Here is a 17,562-nt window from a genome sequence, read left to right as displayed (position 1 = left end):
TGATTGGCTTGGTTCATGAGCGCAACTTGTGAATTAAATTCACCTAATAATTTTTCTAAGAAAAATCGAACAGAAAAATCAAGAGACTTGGACGTAAGGACTTAATTGAAGTAAAGTTAACTACATTAAGGGACCTAATCGATGCTATGTTTCTATGTTGTACTCACATGATAAATAGATAACAATGTAGGGACTAAGTTTGAGGTTTCCTACAATATCAAATCAGATCAAAGCCGCATGGAATCGATTTTGAATGTACCTACTCAAACCCTAGCTGACTCTCTCCGCCTGCCCATGCGTGGCCGTAAACTTCAAATTATAGGATTTTTTTTTTCAAAATTACGGTTTCTTAAATTTAATTAATTAAATGGAAACGAAAGAGAAGCAAAAAACGAAAATCGAAGAAATCGAAGAAGAAGAAGAGAAGCAATCGGAGAAATTTGTAGTGGAAGTGAGTAGCGATGATGAAGAGGCAAATGAAGATCTGAGCTTGAAGATCGTAGAGAAGTCGCTGTTAATGAAAGCGACGAAATTGACTGCAAACGGAAACTGTCTTATCGTTTTGGACGACGACGACGGTGATGGTAGCGGTGGTGATGGAGGAGATAATGGCGTTGTGGAGGTAGCAGCGACCTCGTCGATGGAGGCTGTGCCGGCGGGTGTGGGTCCCAGTGGTGGTCAGAAGAGGAAAAAGAAAGTTGAGAAAAGGATTAGCATTTCAGTAAGTTGAGCTTAATTATGCTGTTCTTGTTAATTAAATTGATTATTTTATTTTTATTACAACTTGAAAATTGATTAGTTTTGAAATTAAGGGTTATTTGGTTTAATAATGCGTGGTTAGGCTGTTAATGCCAAGGAAGAAGGGAAGGTGGGAACGGCTGAGGAGGCGGAGACAGTTGAGAATTCGGAGACGATCGAGAAGGCAGGGACAAGTGAGAAGGTAGAGGCAGTTGAGGCTGCGGAATTGGTGGAATCTGGTGGTGCGAATGCGGATGAGCAGTCTGTTAATGTTGTGCTCCGAAAGCTTCTTGTGAGTTGAAATATTTGTTGTGATCTACAATTTTGAAAGAAATACTATTCCCTTGTGAAGGCTTAGATTGGTATATCTGTTATATGTCCTCTGTCAGCGGGGGCCAAGGTACTTTGATCCTCCGGATAGTGGCTGGTCAACTTGCTATAATTGTGGTGAGGAAGGGCATATGGCAGTTAACTGTCCGACACCTATGAAGAAGATTAAACCATGCTTTGTTTGCGGGAGTTTGGAGCATGGTGCTAAGCAATGTTCTAAGGTTTGTGAAACTAATTATTTAGAATTTGGAGCCTTGTTATTTATTTATTGGATTCAGTTGTTTCCAAAAGCTGTTTGCTTGGACTTTTTTTTTTCTTTTCTTCTTCTTCAAGATTGTTAAGAGTGTTTTGGATAAGAAGGAACTTTGTGGAAAAGTTAAACTCATTTTGTTTTGATGACCACCCATGTTTTTTTGTTGCTGCATTCAACTTTGCTTGAGAATGCTTTTATCCCATAGTTACTCTTAAATTTCACACATGCAGCATTTGAGATATTTGGTTAGAGGCGCTGTAACCTCTGGATGTACTTGTCAGCGGTCTTAACCCACTTCGCTATGAATCACAAGGACATATACTGTCCGTTTGTGAAAAGATTGGATAACTTGGCTCCTTCATGTGGAATGTAAATATCATAGATGGGAGAAAATTATATAAAAAAAGGAAAACCGGAACAAAAGAATACTGAAATGACTTAATATTGTCTTTATGTCTATGGCTGTATTGAATTAAATGTAAATAGTTTGAGGACTTGAAGAATCTACTAAACCTGTGTGTTTGTTGTGCTCCATTTTTTTCTGCAGGGACGAGATTGCTTTATTTGCAAGAAAAGTGGCCACCGTGCAAAAAATTGTCCTGATAAATATAATGCCACTCCCCAGAGCTCAAAAATATGTTTGAATTGTGGGGAATCCGGGCATGAGATGTTCTCATGCAAGAAAGATTATTCTCCTGGTGATCTCAAGGTTGCTCCACTTTTTTCTTCATTGCTTGTCATTTTCTTCCTCCCTCCTGCTTACCTACAAGTTCATATTCTTGTTCTAATTTGAATCTCATTCTTAATTTAATGTTTAAATTTTTTTTTGGTCATCATTCAGGAAATACAATGCTACATCTGCAAGAGTTTTGGCCATTTATGTTGTGTTACCTCTGGTGATGATGGTCTGAGACAAGTTTCTTGCTACAGATGTGGTGAACTGGGTCATTCTGGTTTGGTAAGTCCTATTCAATGCTTTCAACATCTGCATGTCTGTCTCCATGGGCTCTCTCTTTGAGCATTCTGCATATCTTTTTACGTGTATTATGGTTAAGGAGAAAATTTCATCTATAAGTGCATGATGCTTTCATGGATTAAATGCATAATGACATGTTGATGTTATGTGATTTTAGGTTTAGGTATGTCTATATGATAGTTGCTATATTAATATCCTTGTGTTTCTTGTCAATGATTTAGTTCAGCATTGACTGTATTGTTCTATTTTCTCAATTTCTGAATCATCCTTTCATGATCTCAGGAGATGCCAGTGTGATGGTGGTTTAGAATTTGAAGTATGCACCATCTCTGGTGGTACTTTCTTTTGCTGATGTTTCTTTTCTCCCTAATGGTCTTGGATTTAAATTGTTTTTTTTTCTCGTTGTTAAAGTTGCAAGTGGTGGACATTATATCACATGTCGAATCAGACAGTGTGGTTTACTTGATAAATATTCTTTGATTCAATATGATATGAAGCTGTACATTATTTTCACACCTATACATGACATTAACATTCTTCTTGCACGTGATTTTATACTGTTATTATACAATTTTGTTTGTGCAAGATATCCTTGTGGTTGGTTTGATACTGCCCAAGCTTTGGAATATCTGTTATGGGATTTTGGCAAGTCTCTTGACATTGGCATCTGTTGATTTTAACATTGTTTCTGTTCACCCATCTGATCCTGAGGTGTTTTTAACTCTTTTTTTCCCAATTTTTTTCTTGTTGGACTACCCTTCTTTTGTTGAATTTTATCTATTTATGCAGGAGTGTGGAAGGTTAAATGAGGAAGCCACTATGGCAGAATCACCTAGTTTATGCTACAGATGTGGGGAAGGAGGGCATTTTGCACGTGAGTGCACCAGATCAGCTAAGGTAGGTTTCTTCAGCGAAGATGTGTATCAATGTAGGCAGATTCATTTATATTCGACTTAACTATTATTTCATTACTTCAGCGTCAAAAGATTCAGTTTTCCTTTGTGCAATTTTGTGCATGTTTCTAGAAATATCAGTAAAATGCATGCTTGTTTTACATAAGCAGGGTGGGAAGAGGAGCCGTGAATTATCAACCCCAACTCTAAAATCTCATAGAGAAAATAACAAGAGCATGGGAATTAAATCTGCTCCTCATGATCTTGGCAAGTCTCGTAAAAAGAGAAAAACCAAGTCCAAAGAGAAAGGCAATGATGCTACACTGCAAAAATCAAAACACAAAGGTCGTCGAATTGCAGAGGATCAAGGAAATTTATCCCAGTCAACACCAAAAAAGTCAAAACACAGAGGTGGATGGATTACAGACGATCCTGGAGATATATTTAAGTCAACACCAACAAAATCAAAACACAAAGGTGGATGGATTTCGGAGGATCCTGGAGATGTATCGCAATCAAAGTACAAGAAGAACCATTTCAAGTCTCCTTCAACACGTTCTTACAAGGGTCACAAGATTTCTCCTATGACTTCTGGTCATCATATGTCAGGTTCTCAAACTTCGAATAATAATAACTGGAGTCAATCAGAAACTTCAGCATTTGAAGGGTCGGCAACGCCTTATCAGCACAGATATTCATTATCCAGGTTTGGCAACCCTGACAATGCATTTGGCAACTCTGGCCATGCGCACAGCAACAAGGGCCATGCACTCAGCCACTTCAGTCATGGATACAAATCTGGCCATGCATACAGCAACTCTGGCCAAGCACACAACAATTCCAGCCATGCATATAGCAATTCCGCCATGCATACATAGCAGCCCATACATCAAGGCATGCATATTCATACAACAACTCAGGGCATGCGTACACGAACTCTGGGCCTGGACACAGCAACCATGGCCATGCATATGGCAACTCCGGTTCTGATTTTGGCAGCCCTGGCAGTGCTGGGATGAGGAGAAAGAACGGTTGGTGGTAGAAATGAAATTTATATTGAAACTGCCGGATCTGGGAACTCTAATTCTTTTCCCGGACCCTTTTGACCTGTGTATTTTTTTTTCTAATTTCTTTATCGCCTCAGTAAAGTCAATTTATTTTCCATACATGGATGCGCTTATAGTGATCGATACCATCTTTTCTCAATGGATGTATCCACACACCTTATAGTAACCTTTGAAGGATAGCTGGCGGTTTAAGTTTAAAGAATTGGTTTTTACCTTTCTGAAATAACATGGTGGTTTATGCTTGTAAGAATAGTAACTTCAGCTCGCAAATATTACTCCTGAAGTTGAAAATTTTTACTTAACCTCGAAATAAAAAAATGAAGGGAGCACAAAAGGATAAGTTTCTTGTTGTGGTAATTACTTCATTTCGGCATCTAACACTGAAAAACTTGAAAAGCTGGAGTTTCCAATCCCTTAAAGAGTCTTCTTCAACATTAGTAGAAGATAAATTCATCAGTAATGCTGTGTTCATGCAAGAGATTCCAATGCTAGATGACTTAACTTTGATCGAATTAGGAAGTAGAACTCTCTGTGTGCACAAACAATAGGATCATATAGTAAAAAGAAAGAAAAGATATCACTCCTCTTTTTTATTATCAGGAATACAACATCTTTAGGTTATTAAAATTTGCTGGTGACGGACTGGCTAGATTTCATATAGGAAAACATAGCAAAAGGGAAAAATCCGAACTGAAAAAAACATGAAAACCAAACACAGAACACCAAGAGGTGCGATTAGATAACATAGCAGCAGGAATAAGAAAACTGGATAAAATAGCTGCTCTCTAGCTAAGATCAGCTGGTGGAGAAGACTGACGCATCCTAGAGAAGATTGGAGCTCCATAATTGCCTCCTGGACCAGTTTTGCAAGAGATGGAAGCTTTTTATGCTTTAAAAGGCAGGCTTGCGGAGGAGAACAACTGAATTGATCACATCATTAGTAGGGTGAAAGACGGAGAGAAGCTCAAAGCCAAGAACATCCTGCTCCTCGACAACAGGATAGAGAAAGGCTCTAGCCCCTTTTGCACTCCTCACCAGCAGAACCCCGCCCTCCTTCATGTACTTCCTTATATGGCCTAGAATCTTGACTTTGTCTACTTTGCTCATGCCAACCAAGGCAGCCAAGAATATGCAATCATATTCACCCAGCTTCTCTTTAACTTCCATTATGTCAGCCGTCTCGAACTTCATTCTCTTCTCAAGTTCAACATCAGAAGCAACAATTTGACGAGCGACATCATTAGCAGCCTCATCAATGTCAAAATTATCAAAATGAGTGAATTTCATATGATTTGTAGCCATTATAAAAGAAGTGAGAGGCATTGGACCTGAACCCACAAAAGCCACCTTCTTTGGCTGCAGCACCCCATTTTCATTCAAGATCCTGTATTCAATGTTGGCTAGCTTGACGTAGTTCCCATAGTAGGGAAAAAGGTTGAGGTTGTTCAAAGGTTGATGGATTTTGCTCAAGAACGTTGCGAATTCAAGCTCCAACAGGCCCTCGGCATGGCCGCATAAATTGATGAGGCTTTCTCTCATTGCTTGCACTTCTTCAGGCAAGGCAGTAATGTCTATGGATGATGGTAGGATACATAGTTTCACAAGGTTAGAGAAGAGGCTATTAACTTGCTTCGAGGGCTTTAACGAGCTAAGCTTGGATATGCTAGCATGGATTTGCGTTACCCGAGCTATGAGGAGCTCAGTAGAGATTTGGCTCTCGCAGTTGGAGATTTGGAGGGCAGCCATTGATGATGAATAGCTTGCAGTATCTGATTCTGTTGTACAAACTATTGAAGCTGCTAGCTAGAGTGTGTTGGTCGTGTGGTAAGGCCTTCCTATCGAAGTATTTATAGTAAATGCTGAACAGAATTATGCGCACTATTGAGAAAAATATACAAGTTTCGTACAGTGTAAGACCTTTATTATAGTGTTTCTTATTTGCTGAAATTTCCTATATAATCCGAATTCCTTACGAAGTAGAAGCTTTCTTTAACGGTGATATCTATAAATTAGTATTGAAGCATGAAAATTAATGGTGCTAATATGCTGGAAATCTTACATGGTCAACAACAACCGTGCTGCTCCATGCCGTATATGATCTATATTAGCAATGGAGTGCAGCAAAAAACAAGATCCCATGAAGCTTCTTTCCCTATTTTTTCAAATATAAAACAATAGCTTGTGGTGACCATATGATGCAACCTATATGTGTCAACCAGGGCTTCACTATTTGAACATTTTGAGCTTCGATGCCTTTCACATTGTGTTTTCTAAGTATATGAAATAGTATGCTTTTAAGCAGATACTAAAAGTGATTTATGTTCACACTCTGCTCATAATCAATTGGGAGTCAAAGGTCATGATCAAGGCATGGAACATGCCTTGGCAGTTCAATTTCTTGGGTTTTTTATTGATTTGTCAATCGTTTGCTTAAAAGTTTGTCTCTGTATTTCATGAAAAAAGCTGATATAATTGCAGAATTTAGCTCCCAAGTTTCTCCAACTCCTGGGCTTTAGATTTTGCAGGACCTTATCAACCTGCCTCTGCCATTGAGCGGGGTATTTTAAGTTTTAACTTGTGTGTATAATATCAAGCTTGTTTGACAGTGTGTTTGTAATTGCTTTTCAAATAGTTTTTGAAATCATAATAACCTTATAGAAAGCAACTTAAAGCAACTTAAAACAAGTTGTGAAACTCAATTTTCAATAAACCCAACGTTAAATGAAAATAGAACTAAAGAAAATTAATTAAAAAAATGAACATGAGTAAACTTGAATAAATCTATTAACCCACATCTTAGGTCATGAGACTAGAATCATCCAAAAAAAAATAAATTAAAACAAATTATAAGTTCAATTATTAATCAATCTAGTGTTAAAAAAAAAAATTAAAAAAAAATATAAAAAAACGACCTGAATTAACCAGGGTTAACCTGTCAAAACCGTATGATCCGAGTCATAAAATGAGAATAACTTAATAAAAACAAACCAAAACAAATTACAAAAATCTAAATCCCAATCAATTCAATATTGAAAAATAAAATTAATAAAAATACTAATTAAAAAAAAAACTTGAATCAACCAAATTAATTTATTAAACATGTAATATAGGTATAAGTTTAGAATAAAACAAATAAAAAATAAATTGATTTTTTTTATAAATTCAATTCTTAATAAATTTAATATTAAAAAAAACAAAAAAAACATTTATTAAAAAAATAATACCATTTCAATAAATTGTATTACATGACTCCTCCTTTTAAGTTTTGTTTTTTAAAAAAATTATGTAAGGCCTTGCTTCCCTATAAATTGGCCCGTCTATTTCACCTCTCTTTGACTAATGTTAGAATTCATGAAATAGAACACTGCTTACCATAGACAAATAGACCTCTCTACGAGAAATAGAACTTGTGCCTATAGGTACTTTAATTAGAATACCAGTGTAAGTTTTATAATTTAAGAATTGTTTATATAATTATTAATTTTAAAACTTATAAAATTAATTGATATATATATATAAAATAACTCGAATATTATATTAATTAAAATAAATTTTTTACTGTTGAAAAGAAGAGAGGTCTGAAGGTTTCTATAGACATATTTCTTTTATCGAAACAAGAAAGAATAATAGAATAGAGTTAACACCAGTGGGTTTGGCTCCCATCGCATGCCTTGCTATCAAAGCCATTAGGCAGATGAATCTCCCTTTCTCCTCTAATGTCCAAAGTCCCAAATCTCTTTGCACTTTATGTCTTGATCCTTGTTTCCTTCTCTGTATCTGGCTTCAAACTTCACCGTTGATTTGCATATTCAGTGAGTCCATGGTGCATAAGCTGGCCTGAACACTCACGTAAATAATAATAAAAAAATCCCAAATGACCTAACTTGTTAATCCCCATGACCAAATCAAAACCGACTCGAACCCACATGCCCCTTTGACCCTCCCTTTCCCCTTTGCTTTCTTGTCCAAAAAATACACAAAAGAAACTTTTCTAAAAACAAGCCAAAACCTCTCATCATTCGTTCTCTTTTCCTGTCCTTCTCAGGTTATTCCTGTCCTGACTAATTCCCTAACCCCCTATTTGATTTCTCTCTTTCTTGACTAATCTTCAAAACCCTAAAAAAGAGAAACTGCTTTAGTTCCTTGCATGATCATGTCTTCACTATTTTCTTGTAAAGATCAAGACTTTTCCAGAACCCTTGACTCTCATCACAAAAAGCTAACATTCTAGGGTTTATTTTCGGATTCCAAACATAACCCATTTTTCTACATACAATGTCTGATGATATGCTAATGCATTTCTCTTCAAACTCCTCAAACCAATCGGACCAGTCTTTGCCTACTAAAATCGCTAAACTTGAAGCTCGTATGGCTGGCAAAGCGTCTTCTGTCTATCCTGCCCCCCCTGTTCAGCTCCAGCAGCAACAACAGAAACAGCCCATTTGGTCTTCTGTTTCTCCGGGTCCGAGATTTGGGCCTCCTGAGGAATTGGCAGAGTCTAGTGATTCTGACGATGATGTAAGTTTTCATGTTGTCATTGTGTTTATTTATGAATTTGAAGTTGGTGTTATAGAAATAGTGAAACTTATGATTGTTTTTTACGTTGGATGATAATTACATTGACCTGTTTGATATATTTGATTTTGTTATGAATCATTTTATGTGCTGTGTAGTCATACTTTGTATTTTCCAGGGCTTAATCTCTTCATATTCATTCCACACGTGCTTGTACTTTGCCAAACTTTGGTTGAAAGTTGAATTGATTACTTGGTCTAATTGAGTTTGGACTTTGTAAGGAGCCTGTAGATGCAAGTCGAAATTTTTATTTTTGTACTATATGTGTTCCTCATGGAATAATAGTGGGTGATGATTTGTTGGTTTGAGAATGTGGTTTTCAGAATTTTTGAAAAATGTTTTATCATTACGTTTTGGTTTGAGTTTCTGTTTTATGTGTGGGAGTTAAAGAGGATGCTATGTGTGAGGATTCTGCTTTTTGATGGGCTATATAAAATGGGCAATGGATGGATATTCTAGAGGGAATGTTGCTTCTGTAAACAAGTGGTTACTAAAAGATTCATGTTGGTTTCTAGCATTGCTGAAATATGCGCTGTTAGGATTTTGCTCTAATGTTGCAATTGATTTTATAAGGTTGAGAAATAACACTCGATAAATCAAGTTTCTCAATGGTGATCTTAAATAGAATGTTGAAATTGATGTATGATGGCATAGATGGACCTCAATATGGAAGTGTGATTGCAACATCTGTTTGCTCTTTATACACATGAAACTTTGTTGATTTGTTGCAGTTAGATTGCAATGGAGCACATGCAATTTTTTAATCTATACTCTGTACTTGTCAAGTGATGCTAAATGTGCAATTCTTGTTTATACCTATGTGGAAGCTTACCTTTTCAATCAAGGAAGCCATTTAAACATTATGCTCAGTTATTTATTTTTCCTGACCCATGACTTTGTCTTTTCCCTCTTTTATGCAGAATGGAGGGGGATTTCTTATACAAGCAAACACTCAGAAGCGCCAGAGATTACAAGAAAATGATAATTCAGCTGTCTTTGAACATCTTGAGGTAGATTGATGTTAGACAATCTACTTTGGTCTGCAGTTGTTCTTCTCGATCATTTTTTTTTTTAATTTGTTTTTTTGACCACTTTGAGGCAATAGTTATGATTGACTGGTAAACTAGAAGATGATAACCTTATGTAGATTTTCTAGGCATAGTTTAGGTGTTGCTTAGCCAATTCCTTAACATAAACTCCTCTTTTGACTCTCATTTAGGCAAAATATTTTCACACTAATCTCTGTTTAAAACAATAAAAAAGACACAGACAGTGAATGATGGAAAGCAAAAGATTGGGGAAACTGTAGAGACCAAGGTCAGTACCGATGCTAATAGTAGAAAACAAGGTCGTGGAAGGGGGCATTCTAATTCTGGTAGAGGTCGTGGTGTGAGAGCTAATGATCAGATGAGATCACAAAGTTCTGTTTCAGCAGCCTTGCCTTCAAATGGTCAGCTTGAGAATTCATGTTACAAGGTATGTGCTCTTTCTCCAAAAATTCCACTCAATCCTGGGTTCCTCTATTTATCGAAATTCAATTTCATTGTAGGTTACATTTCAGCATAGCAAAGAAAGGGTTTACTCCTTTTAGGGGCTCAGTTTATCTCCTCTTAACATAGGAGATATATATATATATATATATATATATATATATATATGCCTTAACAGTACAGTGTTACTAATATGAGAGAGAGTGAGTTTCCACAACTCCATGGTGTGTGTGTGGAAACTGCAAAGATGTGATTTTATGGGTTGAGTTGCAAATGAACTATGAGCCAATTCTCTTATTGTGCAATACAATGAATTGGTTGTACAATTATGGGTGCATTTATACTTATACTATGCGTCATTATGTGTGCATTACTTTCAGGTCCATTATGTAGTGTTTGAAAAGTATGTTGTTCAGGAGGAGATTTATGGTGTATTAGGGAAAATTGGAATCTAAATTTGGCATAACATTCCTGCAGACAGGCATGCCATGATTTCTTTTATTCAAAATGAGGAGTTTAATTGCATTTTTAAGGCTTTTTTCATTCAAAATGACAAGTTTTAATTGCATTTTTTAAGGCTTCTAGATTAGTAACCGCAAAGTTTATTGAAGAACTAAGTGAGTTGTGATAACCATATTCAAAAGGAATTTATAGTACTTTCATACTGTTACACAAAACTGAAGGGAAGATATGCATTTTCATTTCTTCCTTTAACATGATGCCTTAATTGCTCCTTTTCCAAGTCAATCACAACTTATTGATCAAATTTTTTGGACATCAACCATTTGTAACCAGAAAGGAAATGGACATCATTTAATGCGGTAAAAAGCAGATAAGGCATTTGTTCTAATGCAATATTTTCTTTGCTTAACATCTGGATTGCCAAGCTGTGCTAGTTGTTTGCGACGGTAGTTGGTTGATGGTTGTGAGTGAGAAATAGATGGTGAGCTTCAGTAGCAGGCTCATGCTTTTTTGGGAAAATAAAATATGGTTTTAGTGAGCTTCTCTAATTACATTTTCGTTCAAAACCTTATTTTGCAATGACTTTCTTATGTTTTATTAAATAGATTAATCTAAATATACTCATATTTCTTTTTCCATAAAACAAACACATCCTCCTATTTAATAATTCTTACTATTCATTTAATGTTTATTATCATAACCATGAGGTGAGATTGCAGTGACTTGTAAATGATATCATGAAAATAGTTATGAATCTTATTTTTTGTCATGCTTGAATTGAATCTGATTTGGAGGCCATTTATCGCTGTTCTCGTGAATCTTTAGGTGGCAAGTTTCCTAATGGAATTCATTGTTGTTTATTGCATTGATAATTTTTTTTATAATTGACCGTAAGAAACTACAATTTGTGGCCTAGACCCATTACTTTGATTGCAAAGGCCACTAAAAGACCACAACTAGAAATGTTTTGTCATACATACTGAACCCTTACTCTGCAGCTTAATGTTAAGAACTGTAGGAATGCAACCTATACAAATCTATTTAGAATGACATATATATTAATTACACAGGATAGCACGGCCAAAGAACACTTCCAAAATGGTGATCACACATCTTTAGAGGTATCAGTTCAGTGATTTGGTGTTAAATTGTTCAGATTTGTAGAATTCCTGCAATTTGTTAGATTTTATTGTTGTTGTTGTTTTTGCCGTTGCAATTTGTGGAATGCTTTCCTCAAGGCACAACATGTTTTGACACTACATTTTTAATCCTTCTTTTCAACTTGATTTAGGAGGAGCTCACATCTTTACATGCTAAAGTTGCTGCACTAGAGGATGATCTACGTAAATCTTGTCAAGAGGCTTCTAATAATCATGATCTCTGCCACCAGTTAGAAAAGGTATAGTTTTGCCATTATTTTATGGATTTTGGTTATTCACTATGGCTAACGATCTTTTATTATATCTGCACAGGAATTGAAGGAACTTAAAGATCTTGAACAACAAATGAAGCCAAAGGTATGCTTTTGGAGGGACATTGGTTTTTTATCCATTTTTTCTCATCTTCTCATTAAGTAGTATATGGTAATAAAATTACCCAAATGTTTCAAGTTTCGTTGCATGCTATGATGCCATATGATACTTAGCAAATGGGTTAAGTTGTTTGTGTCTCTTATTTTGCACCCTTACTAAAGAATTGGATTTTCTAAAGTGGGAAATGTAATGTTGATGAGCAGATTAAATATGGTTGCCCAATAAGGAATGTATAAATGGTGCAGGAAGATTCTAGAGATGATGAAACTTGGAAAGAACCAAACATTTAACATTGTTTTAGCCGGAAGGCAATGACATTTAAGGCACGTGTTGTTGCAAGTCATCGGTGAAGAGTTTTGGGCTTGTTGATTTACTTGATTTAAAATTGTCAGTTAATACCTTTTGCATATGGCTTTAGGTGGAATCTTCCTGACGTTTTTATTTTTTCACTAGGCATTTAACCTGCTTGCTTAATTTTCTCTTCATTGTGTAACCAGCAATAGGCGGGTTATCCACTCATTCAGTAGTTTAATAAGTTTTTCATTAGCAGATTTGTGATCATATCTAATTTTCATTTACTCCTTGATGCAGAGGACCAAAATCATATCGGATCTGTTGATATCTGTTTCCAAAGCAGAGAGACAAGAAGCAAGGATGAAAGTTCGCCAAGATTCTTTAAGACTTGGCAGTGTGGGTGTTATCAGGTACACTCACATCTTCTTAAGCTTGTCCTGAATGTGCTTGAATGATCTCTCTTGGAGTTCTAATAGAACTATCTCTTGTGAGTGATAAAAGTAGTGAAAAAAGATATTGATGAAAAAGGACCACTGAATTAGACAATCTGGGACCATGATCTCTTGAATCATGCATGATCCCAGTGTGCAAGTTTTGGATTGTATAACATGCATGATCTGGTGAAGAAATAGGCTTTAAAGTGATTAAGTAATTATTTTTTTGACACCAGGTCAGTACAATCTACTTTGTGGAAAAACAAATTCTATAATGCAACTTAGGAGAAAAGCTACTTCAAAGTAAAATCTAGAATACCAACAAGTTTTGATTCTATAACATTGTAGGTTGCGCACATTCTTCAGTTAATTTGTTGGTTTCTCTTTTAACAGCAGAAACTTTTCCTTGATTTTTTTTCGTTCATATGGGAGTGCTTATTTTCATTCCATTTCAGAGCTGGAACCATCATATCCGAGACGTGGGAGGATGGGCAAATGCTGAAAGATCTAAATATCCATCTTGTATGTTGTAGTCATCTCTCTCTCTCTCCAGTTAATTTGCCTTATTACAAGCTCACTTTTTTCTTCATTATGAGCTACTTTTGACAATTTGCCTTTCTTTTTCTAATTTGCAATGTTTCCAAACTTCAAAAATGGTTTTGTAATTTAGCTTTTTAGTATTTTGCTTTACTAGTAGTTTGCTGCTTTCTAATTGCACTCAGTTGACTGGCCATGATGGCCATGATTCCACTAGACTCGTTATCCCAAGCTGGTTTTTCATCTTTAATCCCGCATCCATGTTATGTTGAAATTCATTTCCTATAAAGGGTTCTTTTCAGTCTTTAGTTTCATTAACAATAAATCCAGTTTTATGGAATTTGTTTACAAGCTCCTCCTATATAGGTGGTTGTAATGTTCTTTCATGATTTAATATTCAGAGACAGATATTAGAAACCAAGGAGGCTGTTGAGCGGCAGCGGAAATCATTGAAGAAGCGACAATCTGGTAAAACATATTTCTTGTAATATTTGACAGTAACTTCTTTCTACTCTTTGTGCATGCTATTGGCACGTTTCAAACTATGGTTAAGGCATTTATATACCAAGAAAGGATCTTCGGTGATCTTCAGTCGCAAGCCAATTGGTGCTGTCTATGCTCTAAATTATTGGCATGTCTCTGGCTATGAGAAACTATCTGAAGCTTTTGTGGCCTTCCAAGTTACTGCCATATTTATGGTCTGCTTTCTGATTGGCCTTTTGCTTGCTGTCATGCATGCCTATATGCTGATGGGTGTATGGTAATATATTGCCCCAAAAGTTTCTGTATATTCGTTGCTAGCTCAGGTGGGTGACTTTTTGGAAGAAAATGGTTTGTTAGCGTTTATTATTGCCACCCGTTGCACTATAGGTGATAGAATGATGTTGCACTAATGTGTCCTGGCCTCAAACCCCAGCAAAATAATATTACTTATCACTGAAAAATGAGTAAATAAAAAGAAAAGAATTATTCCTCATGCTTTTACAATGTTTATCTGCTATCTGTGATTTATTAAGATACTTTCTGAGTGTTAACATTAGTTGATGTTGCTATGAAGACAAAGGTGATGGTACAGATGCAGAATCAGGAGCACAAGAAGAAGATTTTCTCATCCAAGATGAGATTTTTAAATCTCGTCTAGTGAGCATCAAGCGTGTAAGTCATTCTGTTATCTCCATGCTGCATTTTGCAAAAGTTGCAAGTGCTCCTTTATACATGCATCCCTTGTTATTGAGTTGTTGATTCTCTGTAGGAGGAAGAGACAATTTTGCGTGAGAGAGACCGCTATGAACTGGAAAAGGGACGGCTTATACGTGAATTGAAAAGGATACGAGATGAGGATGGTTCACGTTTTAATAATTTTCAGATTTTAAATCACCGATATGCCCTTTTAAACCTTCTTGGGAAAGGAGGATTTAGTGAGGTTTACAAGGTCAGAACTTACAGCAAGTAGTTTCATTTGATGATAGAAACATTAACCTCTGCTTGTTTGATGAAATTCATATTTAATATGACAAGAGTATAGTTCATTCTGTTGCCAATATTGGCAATTGTAAAAAGCACATCCTTTTGCAGTGATTTGAAGTGAGAAATTTCCGGCAGGCTTATGATTTGTTGGAGCATAGATATGTTGCATGTAAGCTACATGGTTTGAATGTTCAATGGAGTGAGGATAAGAAGCAAAGTTACATACGGCATGCACTGCGAGAGTACAATATTCACAAGACCTTGGTGCATAATCACATTGTTCGGCTTTGGGACATTTTTGAAATTGACCAGAATACATTCTGCACAATCTTAGAGTACTGTAGTGGTATGGCATTAAACTTCTTGACAACTTTCAGTCTGTTTATAGATGTACAGTAGAGTGAAGACCCAGTATATTAGGGCATCCAAACATTCGGATTATGGAATTTGCCTTTAACACTCAGGTTTTTTTTCCTTTCATTTACCCATTTTCTACTCACAGGTAAAGATCTTGATGCTGTTCTTAAAGCTACACCTGTATTACCTGAAAGAGAAGCTAGGATCATTATTGTCCAGATATTTCAAGGCCTTGTATACTTGAATAAGAGATCACAGAAGATTATCCATTATGATCTGAAGCCTGGGAATGTTCTTTTTGATGAATTTGGTATCGCAAAAGTAACTGATTTTGGTCTTAGCAAGATAGTGGAGGAAGATGTTGGATCCCAGGGAATGGAACTTACATCTCAGGGAGCTGGAACTTATTGGCAAGTAACACTAAAGTTTTGTCATTTGTGATTTTGGATGTTGTAAATGTTTGATCTTTTGCTTCAAGAAATAAATGCACTTGCAATAATTTCCTACTCTTTTTTGATAAATCTTCTCTAGTTTAGCTATATGGGCAAAATTCTGATTTCGTTTTCTTCTTTTGTAATTTTAGGTATTTGCCACCAGAATGTTTTGAGCTCAGCAAGACCCCTTTAATATCATCGAAGGTATATTTTCTCCCCATCAAAGATATTTAGTCACAGCCATAGCCAAGAGAATAAAATGTTTTTACTGAAATGAGAATGTCCCTTGTTTTTTGGATTCATGGTCCTCTGACTCGTTTCTCACCTGCTGTTCAGTAATTGAGTCTATATAGACCTCCATGAGAATTCCAAAGAGTTGGTTATCACCGAATATAATTGATTGCTTAAGCTTCATCTATTTAACCTTCATCAAAATGCCATTTCTTGGGATGCAGGTTGATGTCTGGTCAGCTGGAGTTCTGTTTTACCAAATGCTCTTTGGCAGACGCCCTTTTGGGCATGACCAAACTCAAGAACGAATATTACGCGAAGATACAATTATCAAAGCTCGCAGGGTTGAATTCCCTACAAAGCCTACTATCTCAAATGAGGCGAAGGTGAGTTTGATTTGAGTCCGGCAGTTTTCACTGTATATTTTCTTAGGTCTTATTCTCACAGCAACAATGGGTGATGATTTTTGTACGTCCTTCTGATCTGATGGATTACAGGATTTGATTCGTCAATGTTTGACTTATAACCAAGCAGAGAGACCAGATGTTTTGACCATTGCTCAAGATCCATATCTTACATACTTGAAGAAGTAAGAGTGTACAAAGTCAAGGATTAAAGATTTAGAGAGAGCAGGGCGGGCGGTGGAGAGTTTTCTTTGGCCAAGCAGAAAAGAAAGTTACTGCAGTACCAACTTGGAGTTTTGTATAGGTTGTAAAGGGTTGTAATTTTCCCATTCTTTTTCAATGTAATTCAATTGAAATGTATCCAAATATATATATATATATATTTTTCATTTGTTTGGTTAACACATTAAAATCATTAAAAAGCATCAATTCAATACTTTTTTTATGTGAAAAAGCAGTTTGAAAAACATGTTTCGCCACAAAAACAAATAAACAGTCGTTAACCTTTATTTCAGCACTTAATCACTAGTATTAGTTTTGTGAATTATATAGCAAAAGGGAAAACAAATTGAATAAAAAAAAAACTCAAAACTTGGATAAAACAACATGCACTAATTCTCACATATTAAGCTAAGAATACTGGTAATTTAGTGGATTCCAACACTTAAATCTTACATATGAAAATAGAAAAGCTTAAAATTGATGCATATCAACAAAAAAATTAAGTTTTGTGGTGTTTTCTGTAGTTGAAAACATTATGGATTGGAGCATTGATGTTTTTTAAATTCCATTTGATCTTTGAACTTATTTTTTTGCACAATTGAGTTTTTTTTAATCTAATTTAGCATCCAATGTATTTTTTTTTAGAGATTATTGAATTAAAAGACAAAGGACTAAAGTAAAAAGCATGAATAACATAGGTGACACTTTCACATTGGTTTGTGAAGTATATTTTGGTCCCTTATCTTTTTTTGCTATAAGGTGATTGGTTCTTATAATTTTAAAAAAACTATATGTTGGTATCAAAATTTATTTTCTTCTTTTTTCAGTTTTTTTTTTTTCATGAGAGGAGGAGCGAGGATTCGCCG

General features: G+C 35.7%; 2 protein-coding genes and 1 pseudogene across 3 annotated transcripts; 2 read left to right on the top strand and 1 right to left on the bottom strand.

Annotated features, from left to right (window-relative positions):
* Positions 1-239: 239 nt before the first annotated feature.
* LOC118038765 (uncharacterized) lies at positions 240-4,356 on the top strand (annotated as a pseudogene).
* Positions 4,357-4,812: 456 nt separating this feature from the next.
* Positions 4,813-6,083, bottom strand: LOC118038804 (nicotianamine synthase). Its single transcript, XM_035045228.2, has one exon. The coding sequence runs from the start codon at positions 6,001-6,003 to the stop codon at positions 5,149-5,151; it is 855 nt and encodes a 284-aa protein (XP_034901119.1). The 5' UTR covers positions 6,004-6,083; the 3' UTR covers positions 4,813-5,148.
* Positions 6,084-8,138: 2,055 nt separating this feature from the next.
* Positions 8,139-16,876, top strand: LOC118038807 (serine/threonine-protein kinase TOUSLED). 2 transcript variants are annotated; one of them, XM_035045236.1, is made up of 16 exons: positions 8,139-8,775; positions 9,753-9,842; positions 10,096-10,308; positions 11,855-11,905; positions 12,076-12,183; positions 12,257-12,301; positions 12,908-13,020; positions 13,500-13,566; positions 13,983-14,049; positions 14,639-14,736; positions 14,834-15,013; positions 15,184-15,394; positions 15,551-15,815; positions 15,989-16,043; positions 16,295-16,456; positions 16,568-16,876. In XM_035045236.1, the coding sequence occupies exons 1-16, from the start codon at positions 8,533-8,535 to the stop codon at positions 16,661-16,663; spliced, it is 2,064 nt and encodes a 687-aa protein (XP_034901127.1). In that variant the 5' UTR covers positions 8,139-8,532; the 3' UTR covers positions 16,664-16,876. The 2 variants fall into 2 exon arrangements, with proteins under 2 accessions (XP_034901127.1, XP_034901128.1); XM_035045237.1 differs by lacking the exon at positions 11,855-11,905.
* The last annotated feature ends 686 nt before the right edge of the window (positions 16,877-17,562 follow it).

Source organism: Populus alba, chromosome 4 (genome assembly GCF_005239225.2).
Source record: "Populus alba chromosome 4, ASM523922v2, whole genome shotgun sequence".
Taxonomy (NCBI): Eukaryota; Viridiplantae; Streptophyta; class Magnoliopsida; order Malpighiales; family Salicaceae; genus Populus; species Populus alba.
The sequence above is the reverse complement of the archived record's forward strand: the minus strand, read 5'-3'. Positions and strand labels throughout refer to the sequence as shown.

Coding starts and splice junctions, on each gene's coding strand:
- LOC118038804 (XM_035045228.2), bottom strand. CDS start 6,003: ATGGCTGCCCTCCAAATCTCCAACTGCGAGAGCCAAATCTCTACTGAG.
- LOC118038807 (XM_035045236.1), top strand. CDS start 8,533: ATGTCTGATGATATGCTAATGCATTTCTCTTCAAACTCCTCAAACCAA. Junction 10,309..11,854: donor TTGAGAATTCATGTTACAAG/GTATGTGCTCTT, acceptor TTAATTACACAG/GATAGCACGGCCAAAGAACA. Junction 15,816..15,988: donor CAGGGAGCTGGAACTTATTG/GCAAGTAACACT, acceptor TTGTAATTTTAG/GTATTTGCCACCAGAATGTT.